This window comes from Melopsittacus undulatus, chromosome 4, assembly GCF_012275295.1.
Source record: "Melopsittacus undulatus isolate bMelUnd1 chromosome 4, bMelUnd1.mat.Z, whole genome shotgun sequence".
Taxonomy (NCBI): Eukaryota; Metazoa; Chordata; class Aves; order Psittaciformes; family Psittaculidae; genus Melopsittacus; species Melopsittacus undulatus.
The window spans coordinates 276656-303011 of NC_047530.1; the positions used below are offsets into that span (position 1 = coordinate 276656).

Consider the following 26356-nt stretch of genomic DNA (forward strand, 5'->3'; position numbering starts at 1 on the left):
ACAGGGTTGGGGGCTGTCTTTGACATGGGCAGAGCCTGTGTGGGGACAGGGGTGTCCCTGCACATCGCCAGGGGTGGGTATATGGGGTGTCCTCATGTGCTGCTGTGTGGGGAGTATCCCAGTATGTGTGGGGAGTCACAGGGTATGGGCCTGTCCCTGGGTATGCAGCAGGACCCAAGATGTGTCCCCTCACAGAGACATCCCCATGGTGACACAGATGTCCTACATTGCTGTGTGCTGCCATGTTCCCCATGTGTGCTGCCATGTCCTGCACATCACCCTCATGTACTGCCATGTCCTGCTCCTCACCCCCCATGTGCTGCTCATCACCACCCATGTGCTGCCATGTCCTGCTCATCACCCCCTATGTCCTGTACATCACCCCCCATGTGCTGCCATGTCCTGCACATCATTCCCCCATGTCCCCCCCATGTGCTGCCATGTCCTGCTCATCACCCCCCATGTCCTGCTCATCACCCCCCATGTGCTGCCATGTCCTGCACATCACCCCCTATGTCCTGTACATCACCCCCCCAGCCCGTGCCCTACCCGCGCTCGCAGATGAGCTCCACGACGCTGTGCTCCATGGGCACGGGGTCCAGGCAGCGGTGCGCGGCGCTGGCAGCCACCTCGTCCAGCAGCCCCTGCACCACGCGCTCATCCGCAGCGAAGCGCCACAGGTAGAGCTGCAGGTAGTGCCCGTCCACCTGCACCTGCTGCAGGCCGAAGCGGCCCAGGGTGCGCAGCCGCACGCACTCCAGCAGCGTCTTCAGGCTGATCTTGATGATCCCTGTCAGCACTGACACCTGTGGGCACAGCGGGGGCCTCAGCGGCACGGGGACGGGGGCACTGGGGGAACTGGGGGCACTGGGGGCACTGGGGACACTGGGGGCACTGGGGGCACTGGGGGCACTGGGGGAAATGGGAGCACTGGGGGAAATGGGGGCACTGGGGGCACTGGGGGCACTGGGAGCACTGGGGGAAATGGGGGCACTGGGGACACTGGGGGCACTGGGGGCACTGGGAGCACTGGGGGCACTGGGGGCACTGGGGGCACTGGGGACACTGGGGGCACTGGGGGCACTGGGAGCACTGGGAGCACTGGGAGCACTGGGGGCACTGGGGACACTGGGGACACTGGGAGCACTGGGGGCACTGGGGGCACTGGGGGCACTGGGGACACTGGGGGCACTGGGGGCACTGGGAGCACTGGGGGCACTGGGGGCACTGGGAGCACTGGGGGCACTGGGGACACTGGGGACACTGGGAGCACTGGGGGCACTGGGGGCACTGGGGACACTGGGGACACTGGGGACACTGGGGACACTGGGGGTACTGGGGACACTGGGGGCACTGGGGGCACTGGGGGCACTGGGGACAATGGGGACACTGGGGACACTGGGGATGCCCCTCTCCAGCTCTCATCCTGGTCACCAGTCCCATGGGGGACGTGGCAGACAGGAGGGGGTGGGTTAGGGACTGGGGGCACTGGGGACAAAGGGATGTTCCCACAGCCTCACCTTGTTGAACTCGACAGGGCTGAAGATGTCAATGCGCTCGGAGAAGAGCTTCTGGATGTTGCTGAGCAGGTGGGTGTCCATGGGGGCACTGGGGATGTGACACCAGCACAGTCAGGGGCATGGGGACAAAAAGCCAGGGGATGTGGGGCAGGGACACAGCGATGTCAGAGGACAGCAGGGGCACATAGAGGGGGTCAGAGGAAGAAGGGATGCTCAGGGAACATGGGGATGGGCGGTGGGTATGGAGACAAGTGGGGAATGTGGGGATGGCCACAGGACACGGGGAGATGAGGCAACTGTGGGACATAAGGCAGTGATCTCTGGGGGACACATGGGAAGCAGCCGGGGGCACAGCACTGACCTGGGGGTGTAGCTGGGGTACAGCACTGACCTGGGGGTACAGCATTGACCTGGGGGTGTAGCTGGGGGCACAGCACTGACCTGGGGGTGTAGCTGGGGGCACAGCACTGACCTGGGGGTGTAGCTGGGGTACAGCACTGACCTGGGGGTGTAGCACTGACCTGGGGGTGCAGCACTGACCTGGGGGTGTAGCTGGGGTACAGCACTGACCTGGGGGTGTAGCTGGGGGTACAGCACTGACCTGGGGGTGTAGCTGGGGGTGCAGCACTGACCTGGGGGTGTAGCCGGGGGTACAGCACTGACCTGGGGGTGTCGCTGGGGGTACAGCACTGACCTGGGGGTGTAGCCGGGGGTACAGCACTGACCTGGGGGTGTAGCTGGGGGCACATCACTGACCTGGGGGTGTAGCTGGGGGTGCAGCACTGACCTGGGGGTGTAGCCGGGGGTACAGCACTGACCTGGGGGTGTAGCTGGGGGTACAGCACTGACCTGGGGGTGTAGCTGGGGGTACAGCACTGACCTGGGGGTGTAGCCGGGGGTGTAGCTGGGGGTGCAGCACTGACCTGGGGGTGTAGCTGGGGTACAGCACTGACCTGGGGGTGTAGCCGGGGGCACAGCACTGACCTGGGGGTGTAGCTGGGGTACAGCACTGACCTGGGGGTGTAGCTGGGGGCGCAGCACTGACCTGGGGGTGTAGCTGGGGGCGCAGCACTGACCTGGGGGTGTAGCTGGGGGTACAGCACTGACCTGGGGGTGTAGCACTGACCTGGGGGTGCAGCACTGACCTGGGGGTGTAGCTGGGGTACAGCACTGACCTGGGGGTGTAGCTGGGGGTGTAGCCGGGGGTACAGCACTGACCTGGGGGTGTAGCTGGGTGCGTAGCGGCCGGGGGCCCGTGAGCTGCTGTACACGGAGAAGGCTCTGCGGCTGGAGTCACTGCTCTGCGCCCGCCGCACACCCTCCTCGAAGAGCTGCCCCACCTGTGGTGGTGCAGGCTCAGTGTGGCCATCCCCAACACCCAAATACCCCCTGGTACCCCCAGACTCAAAGAGCTGCCCCACCTGTGGTGGTGCAGGCTCAGTGCGGCTGTCCCCAACCACCCAAATACCCCCAGTGCTCCCCAGACCAGCCGGGATCCCCCAGACCCTCTGAACCCTTCCAGGGATCCTCAAAGAGGCCTTGGGCAGCCCCTGTTGTCCCTCAGGACATCAGCTCCCTGGGTGCTCCGGTATTCCCAAGCTGTCCCTGAACCCTCTGGGAATCATAGAACAGTTTGGGTTGGAAGGGACCTTAGGGCTCCTTCAGCTCCAACCCCTTCCCATGGAGCAGCTGCTCCAAGCCCCTGTGTCCAACCTGGCCTTGAGCACTGCCAGGGATGGGGCAGCCACAGCTTCTCTGGGCACCCTGTGCCAGCGCCTCAGCACCCTCCCAGGGAACAGCTTCTGCCTCAGAGCTCAGCTCAGTCTCCCTGGTTTGGTAACTCCAGGGGATCCATAGAGCCCTGTGGAGATGCTCCAAGGACTTCTGGAAGCCTCAAGGACCTTATGGGGCCACCCCAGGGACCCCCACAGGACTTCATCCCCACCTGGACATCAATGGCAGTGATGTCCTCCACCACACGCTTCATGACGGCACGCACGTTGCGCGGCTCCACGGTGCTGAGCCAGTCCCGCGTCTCCACACTCTTGCGCAGCATCTGTGCCACAGCTGCTCCCTGTGCCTGCACATAGTGGTCCAGGAGCCGCTGCGCCGCAGCCCGTGCCTCCGAGCACAGCACCGGTCCTGGTGTCACCGCCGGGGCCCCATCCTGTAACACAGGGGATGTGTGGGGATAGGCAGAGCACCCCGTGCCTCCGAGCACAGCACCGGTCCCGGTGTCACCGCCGGCGCCCCGTCCTGCGGCACACACAGTGTGTGGGGACAGGCAGAGCACCCCACACCCCATCCTACATTACACACAGTGTGTGGGGACAGGTAGGGCACCCGGTGCCTCCGAGCACAGAACCGGTCCTGGTGTCACCGCCCGTGCCCCATCCTGCGGCACAGGGGGTGTGTGGGGACAGGCAGGGAACCCCACACACAGCACCAGTCCCGGTGTCACTGCCCGTGCCCCATCCTACAGCACACGCAGTGTGTGGGGACAGGCAGAGCACCCTGTGCCTCCGAGCACAGCACCGGTCCTGGTGTCACTGCTTGTGCCCTGTCCTGTGGCACACACGGTGTGTGGGGACAGGCAGGGGCACCCCACGCCTCCGCACACAGCACCGGTGCCGGTGTCACTGCCTGTGCCCCATCCTGCGGCACATGGGGTGTGTGGGGACAGGCAGGGCAACCCCCAACATCTCCATCAGCGCCACTGGGGATACAAGGGCCATGGGGACATCCCCTGTGCCTCCATGTGTTGTTCTATAGCACACGGACTGGAGGGACCCATGGGATGCAATCCAGGCCACCCCACCTGCATGGACATGGGGGTAACAGCAGGGCACAGGGAGGGGCTTGAGGACAGTCTGGGGTCCACCAGGGATGCTTGTGAGCACACAAAGGAGGAAGATCCCCATAACCTCACACACACCCTTGTCCCCAGCACCACCCCCTGGGTGGACACAAGGCCACAGAGCAACCTGGGGGCATTGGAGTGCTTGTAGGGCCATCTGGGACCCCCTGGAGCCATCTCAGGGAGAATCAGGGCTTTTGGGGTCCACTCAGGGATGGTTTAGGGGACACTGATGGAAGGAAGACCCCGTGCAACACATGGTAACCACCACTGTGTCCTGAACAGATGCTGGGATGTGGTGATGCAGAGCCCTCCTGTGACACCCTGGGGACAGTTGGGGTCCCCTTAAGGCCATTTTGGGGGCTCACCTGTGGGGGGAACTGCTCATCGGTCAGGGTCAGGATGTAGCTGATGGTGGTGGCCTCGTAGTCCAGGCAGAGGCGGGACAGGAGCAGCAGCAGGGCCGGGGGGGCCGCGGGAGCCCCTCGCTCAGCGGGGCCATCGGCGAAGCCGCGGGCAGTGCGGCACAGCCAGCGTACGAAGGCCACCACCAGCCCTTCCCGCACGGCCTCCACGCAGAACTCCCCCTGCAAGCAGGCACAGATGGGGCTTACACCCCAAAACCTCCAGCCCGAGCCCCCAAACCCATAAAGTGCCCCTGGAACCCCCCATGTGTGTGTCAAGTGCTCAAGACCAGGCTGGACACAGGGGGTTGGAGCAGCTGCTCTAGCCAGAGGTGTCCCATGGCAAGGTTGGAACTGGAGGAGCTTTAAGCTCTCCCCAACCCAAACCAGTCTGGGATTGTCTGAAACTGCCTCGGGCAGCCCCCAGGATGCCCACAGGCCCCGATTCTGCCTCATGTAAGCCCCATCCTGCCCTGTGCCAGCCCCACATCACTCCCTGACCCCCAGAGCTCACCTTGAAGTAGGGCAGGCTGGCGAAGGCGACGTCCTTGGCGGTGAAGAGCTGCACATAGGCCAGCACGGCCTTGAGCTGGCCGAGCACGGATGCAGCCAGCGTGGCCAGCAGGTCGGGCAGGCCGGGCCCGTCCTTGCCGGGGGGCCGGGGGGCAGCCAGCGCCTGGCGCACGTCCCCGAGGCAGCCCATGAAGAAGGTCTGCAGCGCCCGCAGGTACCGGTCCACGCGCTCCCGTGCCGCCCGCGCCACCAGCGCGGCACCGGCCTCGGCTCCGGCGGCAGGCAGCAGCTCCAGCAGCGCCCGCAGCCGGCGGTGGAAGCGGTCCAGCGCCCGCACCAGCAGGGACGTGTCCCCCAGGCCCCGCTCCAGCGCCAGGCGCCGCTCCAGCAGCTCGAAGTACCGCGCGGTCAGCGCCGCGGCGAAGGCGTCGAGGCGGCCGGGGCCGGCGCCCGCCCGGCCCTCAAACAGGCTGCGGTAGGAGCCTGCCAGCAGGCACAGGCTGCCCACGAAGGCAGAGCTGCCGCGGTCCACGAAGTCCAGGATGTCGGTGGCCGGCGGTGGTGTGGCCGCGGTGCCGGGGGGGGCCGGTGAGGGCAGCTCGGCCTCCAGCGCCGCCAGCTCGGCCTCGAGGCGCGCGCCCGCCTGGCTCAGGAAGGCCTCGCACAGCTCCTCTGGAGGCTCCTCCAGCTGCAGCAGCATCTCCACACACTCCGTCAGCTCCTTGGGCTCCAGGGTCTCGTCCCTGCGGATGGGGGATGAGGGGGGGGAAGCTCCAGGTTAGAGGCACAGCAAACAGGGAATCAGGATGGAAGCATCGGGAGGGTTCAGAGTACACAGCAGTTAAAGAGGGGAGCAAGGGGGGGGCAGGAATGCTGCAGAGGCAGCAGGGGGGGCAGTGATGCAGAACTCAGCTTTCAGAGCTTACAGTAGTAACAAAAACCCCTCAGAAGGTTCCAGAATTACCCCTTGGCCATGACCACAGGAGAGAACCCAGCAGTGCTCACAATGAACCTCTTACTCTATGAGTGCTCTAATGAGGGATCACAGAGTGGAATCATAAGCTAAGGCCAACCCCTGCAATGAGCAGGGACATCTTCAATGAGACCACGTTGGCCAGAACCACATCCAGCCTGGTCTGGAACGTCTCCAGGGATGGTTCCTCCTGCCAGCAATGTGCTCAGTGTTAACCCCTTCCCTAGGATGTTTCCTGGGGCTGTTGTCATTAGGATTCAGATTTAACATTCCCATCCCTTGAGAAGCTCTCTCCTGTAACTGTTATCAGTAGGTTTCAGGGTTAACACACCACAACCATCACCATACCCCAAGAGGGCTGCTCATGGAGTGGCTCTCATTTGTCTCCAGAGTGACCCTCCCAGTGCTCCCAGTGCTGTCACCAGCAGGTTCTGCACTGACCCCTTCTGCTCCCACTGCTGTCAGCAGCAGGCTCTGCACTGACCCCATCTGCTCCCAGTGCTGTCACCAGCAGGCTCTGCACTGACCCCATCTTCTCCCAGTGCAGTCACCAGCAGGCCCAGCACTGACCCCCCCAGTGCTCCCAGTGCTGTCACCAGCAGCCCCAGCACTGACCCCATCTGCTCCCAGTGCTGTCACCAGCAGCCCCAGCACTGACCCCCCCAGTGCTCCCAGTGCTGTCACCAGCAGGCTCTGCACTGACCCCATCTGCTCCCAGTGCTGTCACCAGCAGGCTCTGCACTGACCCCCCGTGCTCCCAGTGCTGTCACCAGCAGCCCCAGCACTGACCCCCCCCCCGGTGCTCACCGCAGCCGCGCCCGCAGCCGCTGTGCCAGCTCGGCCATGATCTCTCGGCTCTCGTCCTCGATGGCGCGGAACGAGGGCAGGTGTCGGTAGTGCCGGAGCACGGCCTGGGCCCGCGCATGGCACCGCAGGGCACGGGCAGGGTCAGCCCCCGGCGCTGCCCAGAGCCGCAGCCGCCCCGGAACCTCCACCAGAGACTGCAGCTTCCGCAGCAGCGTCTGCACCCCTGCGGCCACAGCGAGGGGCAATGGGGCAGGGCATGGAGCCGGATCTGCCCCAGGCCCTGGGATCTGCCCCAACCCCCTCAGATCTGCCCCAACCCCTCAGATCTGCCCCAACCCCCTCAGATCTGCCCCAATCCCTCAGATCTGCCCCAACCCCCTCACATCTGCCCCAACCCCCTCACATCTGCCCCCCAGGGTCTCCCAACACTCCATTATCTGCCCCAAACCTCCCAAATCTGCCCCATAGACCCCAGATCTGTGCCCCTTACACCCCCTGGAGAGGCTCCCCAGCTCCCAACCCCCATTCTTTATCCTCCACCTCCCCCATGTCTGCCCCATAACCCCCAGCTCTTTACCCCAAGGCTCCCCCAACCCCTTCAATCTCCCCTTACCTATAAGATCAGCCCCCAGCCCCGCCCCCCCCCTCCCCGCCCGTCCTCCGTGGTACCGGCGAGCTGAGCGCCGCGGCGGTGCCGGTCCTGCAGCGCGGCGCTGACCCGGGCGCTGGAGGCGCTGATGGCAGCCATGTTGGCAGCCAGGTCATCCATCTCGGCCTCCATGTGCCGGAAATCCACCTTCATCTTGCGGATGGTGTCTGTGGAGCAGGAGCCACACGGGGGTCCCTCGGGTGCCGGCACCGCACCGGTGACCGCACTGCGCCGGTGCCCACACTGTGCCGGTGCCCATGTGCCTGTGCCGGTGCCCGTGCCGGGTACTCACCGCTGGCGGAGATGAACTTGTTGTAGTTCTCATAGAGCAAGGTCTGCATGTCACTGTCCAGGGCGCGGATCTCCCGGCCCAGCTCAGCCTCACGCGCCAGCAGCTGCCCCAGGGGACACTCGCTGCGGATCTGGGGGGGGCAGCGGCATGAACACCACAACCACGGCCCCAGCCCCACTGCTCCCTGCCCCACTGCTCCCAGCCCCACAGCACCCAGCCCCAATACCCCAAACCAGTGCCCCCAACCCCACTGCCCCCAACCCCACCGCACCCAACTCACTGCCCCCAACCCCACTGCTCCCTGCCCCACTGCGCCCTCAGAGCCCTGACTACCACCTCGGGAGTGCTACCAAGACCCCCAGGTCTCCAAACGTCTCCTTGGTCCCTCCTGGGGTGCTCATCTGCCCCCAGGAGCTGTAACTGCCCCAGGAGCTGTAACTGCCCCAGGAGCTGCAACTGCACCCAGGCAGCGCTGACTGCCCCTGCCCCCCCCCGCTCCAGAGGCCCCCGCTCCAGCCCCACGGAGCCTCCCGTGGACGGGGCTCCCGAGGCCCCCTCCGCAGCCCCCCCTGCGCCGGTTCCGGTGCGTGCGGTGCCCCCGGTTCTCCCGGCGGCCTCAGCGGTCACCTTAGCGAGGAAAACCTCGGGGTCGAAGTGGGGCCCGTTGATGTCTGCGGGGTCCGGAGCGGCCTCGGCCGCCTCCGCCGCGGAGGATCCATAGTAGCGCTGCAGGGGCCCGTGTGGCCTCCGCCACCCCCCGCTGCTGCCGCCGGTACCAGTACCGGGCTCGGGGCTGCCGCCGCTCCCGGCCCCCTCCGGCTCCGCCATCGCCTCAGCGCCGCCGCCGCTTCCGGCGCGTGCCCTCAACGTCACTTCCGCCGCGACGTCGCTGTCGCCGTGACAACCGCGGCCGTGCCCGGCGCGTCCGGTTGGGGCCGGGGCTGCAGCGGCCGCGGCCCTGGCCCCGCTGAAGGGAAGGACCTGCTCCTGGTGCCGTAAGGATGTGGGGCTGCTGCTCTCGATGTGGGGCTGCTCCGATGTGGGGCTGCTCCGCTCGATGTGGGGCTGCTCCTCTCGATGTGGGGCTGCTCCTCTCGATGTGGGGCTGCTCCTCTCGATGTGGGGCTGCTCCGCTCGATGTGGGGCTGCTCCTCTCGATGGGGCTGCAGAGCCACCCGCAGGGAAGAGCTCACTGCTGAGGTCCGGCTCTTCTCACAGCTTCAATAGGATCATAGAACGGTTTGGGTTGGACAGGACCTCAGGATCACCCAGTTCCAACCCCTGCCATGGGCAGGGACTCCTCACACTGAACCCTGGCACCCAAGGCTCCATCCAACCTTAAACACTGCCAGGGATGGAGCAGTCACAGCTTCAGTAAGGACACCTCAATGTTCTGTACATCACCTCGAGCAGGGGGTGCAGGAGCTGCCCCCATTCATGTGCTGCAGAGCAGCACAGTAACACTGGAGCTGCATGAACCTAAACTGGGCTGCACAGATCAACTGAGCCATGTCCGGGGCCTGAGGGCCAGCAGGGGCTGGATGAGGAACCCCAGTGCTGATGTGGGTGTGTTTGATCCATGTCCCAGGTGCTGCTGTCGTGGTCACCCCCATGCTCAGTTCTTCCTTCTCTCTGCCTCTGTGCGTCCCCATCACGTTCAGTGTGGGGCAGGGCTCCTGCAGCACACACAGAGGTTCCCATCCTCACCCAGTGTTCCCAGAGCCTCCCAGTGCTGTGCCACAGGGCTTGGACACAGGTACAGGGGCCTGGGGCTGATTCCCACATGAGCCCCCCACAGGAGCCCTCCGGTGGAGCTGCCTGGCAGTGCTCATCCTCATCCCTCTGCATGGGGAAGCCTTCGATCTGCTCCCAGCCTGGCACCCACTGGTGCCAGTTACCACCCCAGCAGGGCATGGGCAGCCTGGGGAGCCTGGAGCAGGAGGAGGAGGCGCAGAGCCCATAGGGTCCTATGGGTGCTGAGTCCAAACACACACAGCACTGGGGTGTGCACTGGAGAGGGCACAGCTTCAAGAACGTTTGACACTTCAGTTTAACCCCCTGAGGATCATTTGCCATACACATGTAAACCCCTTGGATTGAATCAGAGACAAAAGCTCCAACCCCTGCACTGCAGTTCCCACTCCCTGGGATACTGTTGCCATTGGGCTCTGAGGCAGCAGGTTCTGTACATCCCAGCACACCTGAGGGACCTGATCTTAGCACAGAGCCCTGTGAATGTGAGCACAAGGGAGAAACACTGCAGAGGATTCTGAAGCCAGAGCTTTATTTACAACAGCAGGAGCACATGGGAAGAGCTGCCACAACCCCAGGAAAGCAGGAGGGAGAACCAAAGTCACTGCTGCTCCTTTCCGCTGCCTTCCCTGGGCACCTCCCAAAGGTGGAAGCCAAAACACACCCAGTCCAGGCAGGGCAGTGTGGGCACAGCCTGGTACAGGTGACCAACAGACAACACTGTCCCCTTATGGACCTGGAGCTGGGTCAGTCCAAGGACAACGGAATTCCTGATGGATGCAAGGGGAAGCCAAAGGGAACGACCCCCTCCCTGTTGGTGAACATGGGTTTGCAGTGTCAGAGCTTATGGGGGTTGGGGCAGGAAGAGAAGTGAATCACAGAGACTTTCACAAAGGGAACCCAGCCCAGTGATGGGAGAGCAGCCCAGGAGGGGCTGGGAGGCTCCGGTACCCGAATACCACAACAACTGAACTGAACTGGACCCTCTGCCATCAGGATCTCTTTGATTTCAGAGGTAAGGGAGTGTGTTTCCAGCTGCGTGGGACTGGAAGATGCTCCATGTGTGCAAATGGAGGTGGCTTACGGGCTCTGGCCCTCCTTTTCTGCAGGGTTCATCCCCGTGTTGCCAGAGGGGGGATGAAGGTGACAGAGCCCACACTCTATGAAGTTTTACTCCTCTGCAACAATTGGGAAGTCTCAGGGTGCAGATCTGGTTTCATATCAAAGCAGAGCACATTTCATCTCACCCAGTGACCCCAATGCTGTCAATAGGCCATGGGAAGCTGAGTGGCCACACTGGAATGTCAATCACATGTTCATGCTTCCAGACCTCCCCAGTCAGCATCCTGGACTGGAGCTCCCAAAGCTCAGCTGGTTTGTGGGTATCAGTGTGTCTCTGGAGCCACATCTCCTCCCAAGCCTCGTACCGGGCGTCAAAAGGGGAGGGAACACAAAAGCAGCCTTTAAAAATAGGCTGTGAGATGTGGCCAATGAGGCAAGAGATAAAGGTGTCAGCACCTACCAACACCAGGATGTGTTCTACATGAGAATCTGTTTAGAACCGCTTAACTTTATAGAGATGTCTGACACCAGCAGAACAAGGAGAAGCTGGTGGACACGGGGTGTGTGGGGTCTGTCTGGAACACCTGAAGGACTCCACCACAGGCAGACCCAGATGAGCCCTTGTCAGTCACTGTGCTATGTGTCCATGAACCCCCCGAGCAGCTCACGTCCCTGCCTTGGCCAGCAGGTAGTAGAGGATGCCGAAGAGCAGGATGAGCCCCACGGAGACGGAGCAGAGCAGGCGCCGGTGCTCCCGGCCGGAACGGGCCATGCTGGAGAAGCGCTTCACACTGCCTGTCAGCAGCCCTGTCACACTCAGCAGCTCCGAGTCCTGGGACAGAGCACACACACCAGCAATGCATCCCAGTTAACAGCAGCTCTGCAGCTTCAGCCATGCAGGGTGTTCCCTGTGTGGGGCTGGGGTCACACACAGCAGGGTGTGCTCCCAAGCGCAGGGGTGATCTCCCCTCAGCATGGGGTGACATTCACATGCAGCTCTGCCAGAGGGGGCAAAGAGCTCTCAGACTAATGCAGTTTGGGCAGTTTCATTGTGACTTTTGGTCTGGTTTTCCTTATCCACAAACTGCTCAGAGCTTCTGCTCATGTTGCTCCTGAAATGCTGCAAAGTCTCCTCTGTAACAGCAGTTTCATGCTGCTCAAAGACCTCTCCTTTAAGGTCTTTGCCATGACACCTTTTACTCTGATTCTCCATTCTGGTTGTCAGGCTGAGAGAACATCCATTTCAGACACTCAGCACTCAGCACATGCTGCTATTACCCAGCTACAAGCTGAGCTTTGACTCAGCTGGTTCCAACACTACAATTACCTGCTCTCCTGCTTCCACACACCAGCTCAGGCAGAACAGGTGCTCCAAGCACCAGGGTTATGGTGCTGATAACTCAAATCCCTGCCTGGATTCCCTTCCCTCATGAGCCTCAGCAGATGACCCCTCTGCCCCAGGGATGTGCCAGCCTGGCCTGGCTCCAGTGCACTGGGATCCATCACAAGCAAAGCTTAAGAGGCAGATGACTGGGAAGGGAATTTGGTTTCACTGGTGGCGTGTGGCAGACAGAAAACAGAACAGGGCCCTGAGCAGCACAACTCCCAGGGGCAGCTGAGGAACAGGAACAGGCTCATATCCCAGCAGCAGCCACAGGAACAGCTCTTTAACCACCTGTGGTTCACATCAGTGTATCCAGGTGCTGGATACCAACCCCCCCAGCAGTGAAGTGCCTGATGGTTTGGTACCAGTGGGACTGGGTTCAGTGACATTCCCAGTTTGCCAAACCTAGCGCTGGGATGTAGCTTTGCTGTTAACCTGGAGCTGCTGTGAGAGCCAGCACACAAAGGATGCGGTGCACACGGCAGCGGTGCCTTACCATGCCATCCAGGTAACGGTTCTGCTCCTCTGCATCCCTGTCGATGTCCAGCGCCAGCTACACAGGGATGAAATGGGGATTAGTGACCTCCAGTGCAGAGAGCACCGGACACACGTGGGGCTGCTTCAACTGAAACACACCAGAAAAGCAACCCCCAGCTCCCCCCAGGCTTGTTCTGTCAAGGAAACAGGATTCTCACTTCAGTTGTGGGTTGTTGAACTGTATTCAGCTCTGAGAACAAAGCTGAGCTGTCCAAACCTGTCACCTTGGGCAGGAGCATTCACAGATGGGGACACAACAGCAGGGACTGAGCCTTCCCTTCTACAGGGCGAGTCACTGACTTCTGGTAAGCTCTAAATCGAGGTGCTGGATGTTCATAGGAGCAAAGCAGCTCTAAGAACACCACTTACAAGGGGTATTTTTCAGAGCCGCTTTACGTGCCTGTTTATCGGGACCTTTCCCCCGAGGAGCTGAGCTTTAGTACCCCCTGTGCAGCTCTGATGCATCCCTGGGCCTAAAACTCCTTCCCTGTGTGCTGCGACAGCCGCACCATTCCCTTTGGGAGCTGTTGCTAAGCCCAGAAGGGGAGCCCCAGTTCACAGATCCCCGTGGGGGTCCGCAAGGGGAGGTAAAGGAAGAGCTCGGGGACAGGACACATGGAGCCACAGAACACGCGGAGCCACGGAACACATGGAGCCACGGGACACGGACACCGCAGGACCCCCGGGCTCTCGGCCGCCCCGTCCCGGCTCCCGCACTCACCGCCTTGAGCCGGGTGACCTTCCCCGCCAGCCCCTCCGCCATCCGCTTGTTCTCCGCGTCCAGCACATCCTCGGTGCCGGTGCTCGGACCTGGGCCGGAAGAGGCGGCTCAGCCCCCGCCGCTCTCCGCTCACCCGACGTGGCGGCCGCGGCCGGACGCGCTCGCTGCCCCCCCCCCCCCCCCCCCCCCCGAAGCCGTTACCGCTGCCCCCCCCTTGCCACGGGAAGATCCCGAGCTCCTCTTGCCCAAACTACAACGAATTTCCCCCAAAAGGCCCAGGCCGGGCTCCAGCGCCCGCCCCCCCCCCCCCCTCCGCTCCAGCAGCGCCGGGGGCTCCGTGCCCACCGCGGGGCTGGTGAAGCCGCTCACACCAGGGCTCCCCCGGAGGCTCCCGGCAGCTGGGCCCCGGCCTGGAGCGGATCCCGAACGACGGCGGGGCCGGGGCCGGCCTCGCTCCCCGCACCCCGACAGCAGCAGGGACCGGTCCGGTCCCGGCCTCGCTCCCTTCCCCTCGCTCCCCGCGGCCCGGCAGCTGCAAGGACCCCCCGGCCTCACCTCGGCCCCGGCCTCGCCCCCCGCACCAGGACAGCAGCAGGGACCGGTCCCGGCCTCACCTCGGCCCCAGCCTCGCTCCCCGCTCCCCACACCCCAACAGCAGCAGCAAGAACCCCCCCAGCCTCACCTCGGCCCCACTCCGCCATGGCTGCCACTGGTCCCGCCCCGGGGGCGGAGCGGCGCCGGGACCACAAAATGTCCGCCCCGTGCGGAGCGGGAGGAGAGGAACGGAGCCGGGGGATGAGGCCGGAAACTGGGGCGGTGGCACCGGCACGGCGCTGACGACGCACGGAGGTGACGGCAGCACCGGGACGGAGGTGACGGTACCGGGACGGAGGTGACGGCGGCAGCGGCACGGAGGTACGGAGGTGACGGCAGCGGGACGGAGGTGACGGCACCGGGACGGAGGTGACGGCACCGGTACGGAGGTGACGGCGGTGGAACGGAGGTGACGGCGCTGCCCTGCGCCTGCTCCCCGCAGGGCCCCGGCCCCGAGGGACCCCGAGCCGCAGGTACTGATAGCACCCGGCCCGACCGCGGGGGGCGAACGGGTCTTGAGGGGGGGAGGAGGCAGCCGGGGGCGTGGAGCTCCATGGGTTTAACGGGGGATCTATGGGCTCTAACGGGGGATCCGTGGGTCTAACGGGGGATCCATGCTGCAGAGCACGGTGCAGGTCACCATGGGCACTAACGGGGGATCCGTGCTGCAGAGTACGGTCCACGGCTCCATGGCTCTAACGGGGATCCGTGCTGCAGAACGGGGTTCATGGCTCTATCGGTCTAAGCGGGGATCCATGCTGCAGAGCACGGTGCAGAGCTCCGTGGGTCTAACGGGGGATGCGTGCTGCAGAGAGCGATGCAGGGCTCTATGGGTGTAAGCAGGGATCCGTGCTCCATGGGTCTAAGCGGGGATCCGCGCTGCAGAACACGGTGCAGAGCTCCGTGGGTCTAAGCGGGGATCCGTGGCTCTAACCGGGGATCCGTGCTGCAGAGCACGGTTCACGGCTCTATGGGTCTAAGCAGGGATCCGTGCTCCATGGGTCTAAGCAGGGATCCGCGCTCACTGCTGTGCTCGGAGCCGCTTTGTTACCCACTGCCGGGGTTCCTTTCCCCGCACTGTGGCCTTGCAGGGCTCTGAGCTGCTGAGCTCGTGCTCTGCCTAAAATAACCCCTCGTCTTTCTGCACATCTGCTCATTGACACGGCCATGGGGACACGGCCGTCGGGGCACGGCCATGGGGACGCGGCCGTCGGGACACGGCTGTTGGGACACGGCCATCGGGAGGCTCAGTGCTGCTCCAGGCCAGCCCCGTACCCGTGTTCTGCCAGCGGGTGCCTGCTGCACACACACAGCCCGGCCTGCACTGCCTGTACCAGGCAGCAAAACCCCAGGGATCGACCGGTACCAACCCCGAGCTGTGGCTTTCCCTTCACCACCTACACGGTGGCTGGGCCGGGGGATGCTCTCCCAGCTCTCCTCATCCTCTTCTGGACGTTGCCTTATGTTCCTGCTCCTGTGCAGTGATGGGAATCAGGGCAGCCGGAGGAGGGGGCAGAGCTATTTCAGGGAGCTGCTGTTGTCTGCTCTGTGTTAATCCCGGGCTGGGAGGGGGGAAGGTTTCCCCGGTGCTTTACTGGCCGGACATGCATTAAACGTTGAAAAGCAAAGAGAGAAGAGGATTAGAGGGCGAGGGAGGAAGCTGCTGGTGGTCTGGGTTATCCATCTGCTCTGCCTGTTTGGATGCAGCAGAGTGAGCAATCTCACCTGCTGCTTCCCTCTGCATTGTCCTTCCCCTCCTTCCTTTCCCCACCCCTCCTGTGTATCCAGGTGCTTCCGTGTCACCATTACCGGAGCTCCCGGTTCACCTCCCGCTGAGCTGTGCCCATCTGAGCCAGGGATAATGGAGCTGAGCACAGTGGTGGCTGCGCTGGAGAGTGGGGAGCAGGACTCCGTGCTCAAGGTGCTGCAGGTCTACAACCAGGAGGTGAGTGAGGCCTCAGCCCCTGCACTGGGGCTGCCGAGCCCCTGCCTGTGTCTGTCTGTCCGTCCCCTCAGAGCACAGCTGCCTGTGTGTTACCGCTGGGAGTGTGGATGGGCTGTGCCTGGTGCTGGACTGGGGAGCAGCTGAGCAGCCTCTCGGGGTCTTGGTTCCTTTGTAAACCACAAGTAAAGCGTGGAGAAGAGGTTATTTTTGTAGTTATTATTGAGCTATCAAGTAAAACCTGGAGGGAAATGTGGGTGCAGACCAAGCAGGAGAAGCCTTTATGCTAAGGGAAGGTTTGGAGGTGAGGTCTGGGGCCTGGGGAGCAGCTGCAGGTGAGGTCTAGGGCCTGGGGAGCAGCTGCAGGTGAAGTGCTTGTTGTGATTTGCAAGTAAAAGATCCCAGGAGGGCAGGGATGGGGCTGCAGGAGCCGGTGCAGGTGCCTGCTCTGAGCTGGGGTGAGAGCATCCAAACAGGGAAGTGCCCCATCCCTGGCAGTGCTCAAGGCCAGGTTGGACACAGGGGCTTGGAGCAGCTGCTCCAGTGGAAGGAGTTGGAGCTGGAGGAGCTTTAAGGTCCCTTCCACCCAACCCAGGCTGGGATGCTGATGCCCGAATCCCCTTTCCTCAGCCTGGGCTGTTGGTTCTCTGGGCACTGCTTCCCTGCGCTGCTGGGGCTGCTCTGGCTCTTGGGCAGTTGGGTTTCAGCCCTGCCCAGGGCAATGGGTTTGGGCATTTCTAACCTGTGATTATTGTCCTTGTTTCTGTTCCCCCCACAGAAATGTCAGTGCTTCACCTTTGATGATGAGGAGCGGGAAGAGAGGAAGGTGGGCACAGGCTTTGCTGTCTCCTCTGGCTGGGTGTGTGAATGTGCTGCTGTTGGCACTCCTGTGCGGCAGGTTTGGTGCTGGCAGCTCCATGTGGAGCCTGTTCATGAGCTTGGGGAGGGAATGGTGTACACACAGCATCTGCCGGCTGTTCCCATCAGTGGTTTAGGAGGAAGGTCAGCATCCTTCCAGCATCAGCAAGCGCTGGGTCCTGCGGTGCCTGTAGTCCCAGCCATGGCTGTGTAAGAGCTGTGATCCTCCATGGCATGGCTCTGCCAGGCCAAGGCCACAGCAGCGTGCAGGGCTCCAGAGGGGTTATGTGGGGCAGCTGCAGGTGTTGGCTGAGCCTCTGTGTTCACAGATGCTTTGAGCTGCTGTAATCTGGCCCTCAGTGGAAGGGAACTCTCCTCCCTGTTCATTTCTGCTGTCGCCAGGGCAGAGCTGTGCACAGCTGCACATGGCTGATGGGCTCCTCTGCCTCAGGACATCAGTTTTTCCCCTGGGTTATGTTCCATCTGGTCCAGTCCGTTGGTTGGTTGTGCCAGTGCCTGTGTTAGCACAGCAGGTGTGGACCATGCAGCCAGGGTAGAGCACAGGACCCCTCTTGTCTGTCAGCTAACGCAGGGGGCAGCTTTGCCAGGTACAGCCGGATGCACAGGAGCAGATGTGCCAGCATCCAGGCTCTCTGCTTGTCCAGCTGCTTGAGCTGGGAGCCTGGGTTAGATGATCTTAGAGGTCCCTTCCAACCCTTGGGATTCTGTGGCAGTCACAGTCACACAGCCTTGGGGTGCTCCACTCTTGTGGTGTAAGTCACGAGGCACAGGTGGAGCATCACCATTTAGCTCCTGGTGCTCAGTTCTTGGAAGGGTTTAGCCTTGGGAACACCCTCCAGGGTCTCTTTAAGCTGAGTCTAACATTCCCTCCTTCCCTCTGTCCTGTTATCATCACCACATCCAGCTGGGGCTGTGCTAGGCAGGGACACCGAGGGACAAGCCTGGTTGTGATGCTGAGCTCCCTGCCCCGGTGCTCTGGTGTTAGGTTAGAGATGCAGGGAGAGCTGAGCTCACTGCGGTGTCGGGGTCAGAGCAGCAGGTACCTGGTGTAACCTGGGGTGCTGCTGCACCTGGCTCAAGACAGGCTGTGCCAGGTGCGGAGCTCCCTTTGCTCTTCGTGCTGTGCTCATGGCACGTGCGGTGCTGTTACCCACCAGGGTTTGGTTCTGTGCTCTGGTGAACCGGTGTTAGTGCAGCTCTGTCTGCCTGTCCCTGCAGAGGGTCTAGGCTCGGAGGTCTGCAGACAGCACTGGGATGATGCTTATTTGAACCTCCTGAGGTCACCACGTCCTTTCTGAGGGTGCCTCGTGCTGCTCTCACCTCCCTTGTGTCCATCCCCTCCCTTGGTGGTTTCTGATGCATTCCTCAGCCGTGTCAGAGCAGAGGCCTCCCTGACCTGAAGGCTCCGGGTGGGAGCAGAGAGCTGCTGTTGAGTTGGTTGTTAGTCCTCAGTGAGGCCATAGGGGATGCTTTAGCTCTGTCCTCTCTTTCCTTAATGCAGCTGTCAAGTAAACCCCGTTACCCTGAACCACCCTCACCACGGGTGCAGCTGCAGTGTGGGGTAGTAGCAGTTGTCTGCTCATCCTCCCCCTTACACCTGATACCCTCTCCCAGCCACTCTTTGTTTCTTGCTTGAACTGGGCCAGGATCAGATGCCAGAACCACACACTTGCTGGGTGCACCAGAGCCACCAGCAGGCCCATCTCTGGATGCTGCTCCCATCACCAGGGCAGTGTTCAGGGTGTGGGAGCCCCATCAATGGCAGAGCCTGAGGCATCCCCTGCTTCCTTGTTCCCAACGCACAGAAAATGGCCCAGCTGCTGATCAGGTTCCTGGAGAGGGAGCTGCAGCCGTCCTGCCAGCTCACCTGCCTGGAGAGCATCCGCATCCTGTCCCGCGACAAGCACTGCCTGGAGCCGCTCAGCACCGAGGCCGCGCTGCGGACCCTGTCCCGGCACGCGGGCATCACATACACCGAGGAGCTCATCCGGGAGGTCCCCGACCTGGACGTGATCCTGGAGTCCCTCAAGTGCCTGTGTAACATGGTGTTCAGCAGCCCGCGGGCGCAGGAGCGGGCGGCTGCGGCGCGCCTGGGGCCGGCGCTGGTCCGGAGCATCACCGAGAGGAGCCTGCCCCACAGCGTGAGGTTCTTCGAGCTGCGGCTGCTGTTCCTGCTGACGGCTCTGCGGGTGGATGCGCGGCTGCAGCTGATGCGGGAGCTGCGCGGGGTCAGCCTCATGGCAGACACCCTGGAGATCACCCTCGGCGTCAAGTGGAGGGACCCCTATGAGGTTGCCACCCAGGAGGGGCCTCTGCCCCCTCTGCCTCGGCAGGAGACGGAGCGGGCGATGGAGATCCTCAAGGTGCTCTTCAACATCACCTTCGACTCCAGCAAGAAGGAGGTGGATGAGGTAGGTCCTGGGTGTCCCCATGCTCCTGCTGTCTGCAGGCTGGGTCACTGCTGCCTCTGTCCTCACTGCATGTCCTCGGTTACAGAGTGCTCCTCATGCAGCCCCTGGTACACAGAGGGATGCGGGAGCCTCGTGTCCATGGCAGGGGTTGGATCTGGATGTTGGGGAGGGACTCTTCATTAGGGACTGTAGTGACAGGACAAGGGGTAACGGGTTCAAACTTAAACAGCAGAGGTTTAGATTGGATATAAGGAAGAAATTCTTTGCTGTGAGGGTGCTGAGGCACTGGAATGGGTTGCCCAGGGAGGTTGTGAATGCTCCATCCCTGGCAGTGTTCAAGGCCAGGTTGGATGAAGCCTTGGGTGCCATGGTTTAGTGTGAGGTGTCCCTGCCTGTGGCAGGGGTTGGAACTGGATGATCTTAAGTTCCTTTCCAACCCTAACTGTTCTATGTGTCAGGGCTTCCTCCCTCAGACACTGCCTCTGTCCAGTGCATTAGTGACCCATCAGACTTCCAGAGCATTGCAGTTTCCCTTCTTAATGACACGATTCACTGCACAAGGGCAGAGCAGACACCCCAGTAAGTCACTTCTGAGCCTGGCCTGGTGCTCCGTCGCTTTCTGGACCAGGTCAAGCTGGGGTGTGATGGAGAACACCTCTGGCTAACCCATGGGGCTGGTTTGGGGCCACTTCAAGCCTTTGGCTCAGTGTCCCAGAGCAAGGAGAAAGGTATTGGGCAGCAGGGAATCTGTGAATTGTTCTGGAAGGAGAATTGGAGGCTGCTTTCACTGGAGCCACCCTGCAGGCTGCGGATGGGGCTGTGGGCTCAGGGCAGGCTCTGGGATGTGCAGGATCCCGTTCCTGATGCAGGTGTCCATTCTCTTTGGGGGCAGGAGGATGCTGCTTTGTACAGGCACCTGGGGGCCCTCCTGCGTCACTGCCTCATGATCTCTGCTGATGGAGAGGACAGGACAGAGGAGTTCCACAGGTCTGGTAAAGCACTCGGTCACCATCTCGCTGTCAGCAGGTCTCCTAAGGCAGATCCTGCCTGACTTTGGCTTTAGCATCCTCTGCTGTGTGGTGATTGCTGAGGTCACTGTGAGGAGCAGGTTCCTTTGGTCCAGCCTGAGGTTCCCCCATGTCCTTCCTGCAGACCCTTGTCTGTGCTGCCACCACATTGAGGAGTGTGTTGTGCTCTCCCATCCTGCCCGAGGGCTGTGTTCTGTCCCCTTCCATCCCTCACCTCCAACCTGCTCAAGTGCCACCACTTCAGTGGCCTTTGCCAGAGCAGATGTTTGGTGCTTTGGTTAGAGCCCATGGTGTGTGAGTCCCTCATGTGGGGCTGAGGAGTTGCCCATGGCACATCATGGAGCATTCCTGGCCCAGGGTTCAGCTCTGAGCTGGTGACACTGGCCTAGGGCAGGGATCCTAAGCAATGCACTGAATGGCTGTTGGGGTGAGGAGGAATGGTCGGGATACAGCAGGAGAGCCTGCAGAGAGACCTGCTTGGCCTCGGTGTCAGGATCGGTGGCATCTCGGCTGTCACCAAAGTCTCTTTAGACCCCCAGAACATGGCTCAACTCCCCCAAAAGCCATTTGTCCCCTCAGTGGTGTGAGGAGCCTGGGATGCAGTCCAGAGACAGCCTGGATCTCAGTGTCCCCTCACTGCTGGAAGTCAGCACTGAGCCTCCATCTGTGGGGAGCTGAGGCACTTCCATGAGCAGAGCCCCATGACTGTGTTCTCCTTACGTGTCCAGCCACACCATTAACCTGCTGGGCAACCTGCCCCTCAAGTGTCTGGATGTGCTCCTCGCCCCCAAAGTGCGGCCTGGCTCCCTGGAGTACATGGGTGTCAACATGGATGCAGTCAGCATCCTGCTGGACTTCCTGGAGCGCCGCCTGGACCGGGTGAGTGCTGAGGCTGCTTCCCCATTGCCTTGCAGCAGCTTCCTGCAGGGCACCCCAGGGCCACCACCACAGCACACGGGTGGCTTGGACATAGCTCCTTATGGAAGGGGTGGTTTTTAACAGGGGCCAAACTTGGGGTTGATGGGGCTGAACCAGCGTCCATTGACTGAGGAAGTGACTGTGGCATCACTCTGGGCTGCAGCAGTGGGGCTGGTTGAGCAGGAGGGGGTTAGCTTGTGATGGGAAATGGGTTCTGTCCCAGTCAGCTCAGCAGTGACCTGGTGAGCAGCTGCTGAAGCCTCACAGTGTGTTGGTTTCACACCGGCTGTGGTTTCAGTGCAGTTCTGCAGGTTCTCTGTGGTTCTTCCAAAGGACCTTCCCATTTTACCCTGCACTTCACTCCGGATGCCCCACAGGTGTTTCCAGCAGCCCTAAGCTGCTGTGCAATGGAGCAGGGCTCAGGAAGCTGTGGGTTTGGGAGCACTGGATCCTGCAGCAGAGGCTGGAGCTTCAGTGTGCAGCTGTATCCTGATGCCTGCACCCAAGGCAGAGGGCTGAGCTCAGGGTGACTCACGAGTGCTGCCTCTGCAGGGACACAAGCTCAAGGAGAGCCTGACCCCGGTGCTGAACCTGCTGACCGAGAGCGCCCGTGTCCATCGCCAGACCAGGAAGTTCCTGAAGGCAAAGGTGTGCTAAGGCTCGGCCCCAGATGAGGGATGCTGCTCCCAGGATAGGGGAGCCGGGAGCACCGGGTCCCTGCCACCCATCCCTGCTGGGCTCTGCTCTGTGCTGTGGAGCCTTTGGTACCTCCAGGCTCCTGTCCACGTGTAGCTGACCCCTCCTGCCCTGGTCCAGCCCCCTCATGCCCTGCTCTGTGTCCCTGCAGGTGCTGCCCCCGCTGCGGGACGTGCGGAACCGGCCGGAGGTGGGGAATGCGCTGCGGAACAAACTGGTGCGGCTCATGACCCACATTGACACGGACGTGAAGCACTGTGCTGCTGAGTTCCTCTTTGTGCTCTGCAAGGAGAGCGGTGAGCAGGGCAGGGCTGTGGGGTGACCCTCTGCATCCATGGGAACCCCGTTCCCGTGGCCCGCACTGAGTGTGTGCAATGAGTGTATCCCGGTGCTCCGTGGGGAGGAGCTGATGTGTCCCATGGCAGCGGTGAGTGAAGAGCTGTGCTGGAGGGCACAACACCACCCTGTTCACAGCATCACCCATGGCTGTTGTACTGCCCTTCCTGGTGCCCAGTGGGAGCCTGTTCCCTGGCAGAGCCTGAGGAGTGTTGGCATCTCCAGGTCTCCATGGCCTTGCTCCAGTCTTGCTGTTGGGGCACACACAGGGGCAGATGGGTGGGAGCAGGATGGAAGCACAGGGGTTGGTGTCTCCTCTGTCAGCAGCAGGATGGAAGCACAGGGGTTGGTGTCTCTGTCAGCAGCAGGATGGAAGCACAGGGGTTGGTGTCTCCTCTGTCAGCAGCAGGATGGAAGCACAGGGGTTGGTGTCTCTGTCAGCAGCAGGATGGAAGCACAGGGGTTGGTGTCTCCTCTGTCAGCAGCAGGATGGAAGCACAGGGGTTGGTGTCTCCTCTGTCAGCAGCAGGATGGAAGCACAGGGGTTGGTGTCTCCTCCATGTCAGCAGCAGGATGGAAGCACAGGGGTTGGTGTCTCCTCCATGGCAGCAGCAGGATGGAAGCACAGGGGTTGGTGTCTCCTCCATGGCAGCAGCAGGATGGAAGCACAGGGGTTGGTGTCTCTGTCAGCAGCAGGATGGAAGCACAGGGGTTGGTGTCTCCTCTGTCAGCAGCAGGATGGAAGCACAGGGGTTGGTGTCTCCTCTGTCAGCAGCAGGATGGAAGCACAGGGGTTGGTGTCTCCTCTGTCAGCAGCAGGATGGAAGCACAGGGGTTGGTGTCTCTGTCAGCAGCAGGATGGAAGCACAGGGGTTGGTGTCTCCTCTGTCAGCAGCAGGATGGAAGCACAGGGGTTGGTGTCTCTGTCAGCAGCAGGATGGAAGCACAGGGGTTGGTGTCTCCTCCATGGCAGCAGCAGGATGGAAGCACAGGGGTTGGTGTCTCTGTCAGCAGCAGGATGGAAGCACAGGGGTTGGTGTCTCTGTCAGCAGCAGGATGGAAGCACAGGGGTTGGTGTCTCCCCTCTGTCAGCAGCAGGATGGAAGCACAGGGGTTGGTGTCTCTGTCAGCAGCAGGATGGAAGCACAGGGGTTGGTGTCTCCTCTATGGCAGGAGCAGGATGGAAGCACAGGGGTTGGTGTCTCCCCTCTGTCAGCAGCAGGATGGAAGCACAGGGGTTGGTGTCTCCTCTATGGCAGGAGCAGGATGGAAGCACAGGGGTTGGTGTCTCTGTCAGCAGCAGGATGGAAGCACAGGGGTTGGTGTCTCCCCTCTCCCACAGTGTCCCGGTTTGTGAAGTACACTGGCTATGGGAATGCCGCTGGGCTGCTGGCAGCTCGAGGCCTCATGGCCGGGGGCCGGGAAGAGGGAGAGTACTCAGAAGATGAGGACACAGACACAGAGGAGTACAAAGAGGCAAAGCCCAAGTAAGGAACCTGTTCCCTGTCCAGAGCCCCTGTTCCTACCCCACTTCCCCCTCCTATCCTGTTCTTCATCCGTTCTCTGCTGTCTCCCTTGTCCTGCTCCTCTGCCCTCACCTTGCTCTCCCTGCAGCATTAACCCTGTGACTGGCCGGGTGGAGGAGAAGCTGCCCAACCCCATGGAGGGGATGACGGAGGAGCAGAAGGAGTATGAGGCCATGAAGTTAGTGAACATGTTCGACAAACTGTCCAGGTACCAGCCTGCTCTGTGTCTGTGTTAGCACCCATGTGTCTGGGACCTGCCTTTGCCATAGGCCTGACTGAGGGGAGCTGAGGGGGAGTGGGAGATACTGGGGAAATGCTTCTTTGAGCTGGGCCCCACTGGTGCAGGGGGAAGCACCCCCAGCCCCACACACCCCTGCCATGATGCTGCCCTGTGAGATCCCTCCATGTGCCTGTGCCTCCAAGCACTGAGCCTGTTCCTGGGACCCTGAGCATGGAACACTCGTGCTCCCAGCCCAGCCCCTCACTGTGCTGGGGGTGTTATGGGCACAACTGTCCCCTGAGCATGGAACACTCGTGCTCCCAGCCAGCCCCTCACTGTGCTGGGGGTGTTATGGGCACAACTGTCCCAAAGGGGTTCCTGGGGTGGCCTGGGGTGGTTCTGGGCTGCCTGGGGCCCCTTTCTGCTGTACCCCCATCCGTTCCCATGCTGGCTGCTGCAGCCTGGTGCTTCCTTCCCCTGTGCCCGGCTGCAGAGAGCAGGTGATCCAGCCCATGGGCATCACACCGGGCGGCAGCCTGGCACCCATGCACAGAGCCCTGCACGACGCCGCTGAGGACAGGTCCTCATCTGACTCGGACCTGGGGCTGGATTGAACTGGGAGCCCCCCCAGTGCTCCAGGATTGAACTGGGAGCCCCCCCAGTGCTCCAGGACTGAGCTGGGAGCCCCCCCAGTGCTCCAGGACTGAACTGGGAGCCCCCCCAGTGCTCCAGGACTGAGCTGGGAGCCCCCCCAGTGCTCCAGGACTGAGTTGGGAGCCCCCCCAGTGCTCCAGGACTGAGCTGGGAGCCCCCCCAGTGCTCCAGGACTGAGCTGGGAGCCCCCCCAGTGCTCCAGGACTGAGCTGGGAGCCCCCCCAGTGCTCCAGGACTGAGCTGGGAGCCCCCCCAGTGCTCCAGGATTGAGCTGGGAGCCCCCCCAGTGCTCCAGGATTGAACTGGGAGCCCCCCCAGTGCTCCAGGACTGAGCTGGGAGCCCCCTAGTGCTCCAGGATTGAGCTGGGAGCCCCCCCAGTGCTCCAGGAGACCCCCCAGTGCTCCAGGACCAGTGCTACCAGAGGCTGGTGCTGGTCCAGGACCCTTCCTGCAGGATCTGGATCCAGCATGGACCCCTCAACAGCCCCTCACAGGAGCATCTCCTGCCTCTTCCCAGCTCCACATTGAGGATTCCACACTCCAAACTCTTCCAGACTTCCCAGTAGGATGGTTTTAGTTCAGGATATCTGGTGGGAATGGGGGATCTGGGTCACCCCATGGGGGTTCCGCAGCCTGCAGAGCATCGTGTGCATGGGAACGTGTGTCCAGCCCAGGGTAGGAGCTGCTCCTGGGATCAGGGGTGGGAATGGGGCTGCAGGAGCAGGGGTGAGTGGTGCCTCACAGCCTGTGGGTACAGCCATGGCCCTGCAGGCAGCTCCTGTGTCTGATGGTGTCTGCACAGCAGGAGGGGGTGGATGTGTGAGTGTCATGGGAGTGGATGCACTGCAGGGAGCAGGTAAAGCCTTTGTGGGATGCTTCCAGCCATTCCCATGCGGATCCCACCTGCATGAGGAGCACACGTGTGCTGGTTGGGAACACACTGGCACTGTGCAGTGTTCCTGTTCCCTCCCAGCTCAGTCTCTGCCATGGGCCTCTCCCCATCCTCAGCTTCCCAAAGGGAAGGTCAGACTGTGCTTTGTGGCTGCCCTCTCCTGCCTTGGCTGCCCCAGGGACAGTGGGGCTGGAGCCCATCCTGCCCCTTGCTGTGGCTTCAGGTTGGTCCTGTTCTGGTTGGGTTTATTTCTTTAAAGAGAACTGTTTTAAAGGAACCCTTTTAGTCTGTGTCACGTCCCAGTGATCCCAGTGATCCCAGTGATCCCAGTGATCCCAGCTCCCTGGCACGAGGAGGATGCAGAAGTGATGCTGGAATAAAGAGACCACAATGAGCTCGTGGCCGTGGTTCGTGGGGTGCAATGGCCTGAGCAGGTCAGGGATGTTCTTTGGCTCTTTCAGTGCATGTGGTGCTGTTCTGACCGCTCTGAGCTCTACAAGTGCATCTGGAGGTGCAAGTGCAGCATTAACCTGGGGCTAAGCCAGAACCTTTCCCTGCATCAGCCCCAGGTGTAACCCAGGAGAGCATCCCAACATTAAACCACACATTGAAGCTTGAGGTTGTGAAGCAGCCTGGGCTCAAGCGCTGAGCACACAGTCGCTCACAGGCTGTGCCTCAGCTCCTGCATGGATGCTCTGGAGTAGCTGATGGTTGATTCCAGGGCTGGGTTCTGCCTGTGCAATGGGCACAAACTGGAGCAGGACCAGAGAAGGGCAATGGAGCTGGTGC

General features: G+C 62.0%; 4 protein-coding genes across 4 annotated transcripts in view; 2 read left to right on the forward strand and 2 right to left on the reverse strand.

The window, feature by feature from the left end:
* Positions 1-26356, forward strand: part of NLRP6 (NLR family pyrin domain containing 6) — a 177172-nt gene that overhangs the window by 45810 nt on the left and 105006 nt on the right. The gene's annotated exons all lie outside the window — the stretch shown is intronic.
* LOC115945793 (vacuolar protein sorting-associated protein 51 homolog) lies at positions 494-8854 on the reverse strand. Its single transcript, XM_034061613.1, has 10 exons — positions 8643-8854; positions 8016-8145; positions 7744-7890; positions 7075-7297; positions 5296-6037; positions 4746-4964; positions 3466-3687; positions 2739-2860; positions 1521-1608; positions 494-806 (listed from the first exon to the last, which is right to left on the reverse strand). Exons 1-10 carry the CDS (start codon positions 8841-8843, stop codon positions 546-548), a joined length of 2355 nt encoding a protein of 784 aa, XP_033917504.1. The 5' UTR covers positions 8844-8854; the 3' UTR covers positions 494-545.
* Positions 10814-14237, reverse strand: BET1L (Bet1 golgi vesicular membrane trafficking protein like). The gene is made up of 4 exons (XM_034061598.1): positions 14154-14237; positions 13472-13560; positions 12710-12766; positions 10814-11661 (listed from the first exon to the last, which is right to left on the reverse strand). Exons 1-4 carry the CDS (start codon positions 14170-14172, stop codon positions 11494-11496), a joined length of 333 nt encoding a protein of 110 aa, XP_033917489.1. The 5' UTR covers positions 14173-14237; the 3' UTR covers positions 10814-11493.
* RIC8A (RIC8 guanine nucleotide exchange factor A) lies at positions 15856-24747 on the forward strand. The gene is made up of 10 exons (XM_034061616.1): positions 15856-16010; positions 16786-16833; positions 18692-19297; positions 20190-20284; positions 21054-21204; positions 21796-21891; positions 22091-22235; positions 23618-23762; positions 23890-24009; positions 24515-24747. Exons 1-10 carry the CDS (start codon positions 15927-15929, stop codon positions 24633-24635), a joined length of 1611 nt encoding a protein of 536 aa, XP_033917507.1. The 5' UTR covers positions 15856-15926; the 3' UTR covers positions 24636-24747.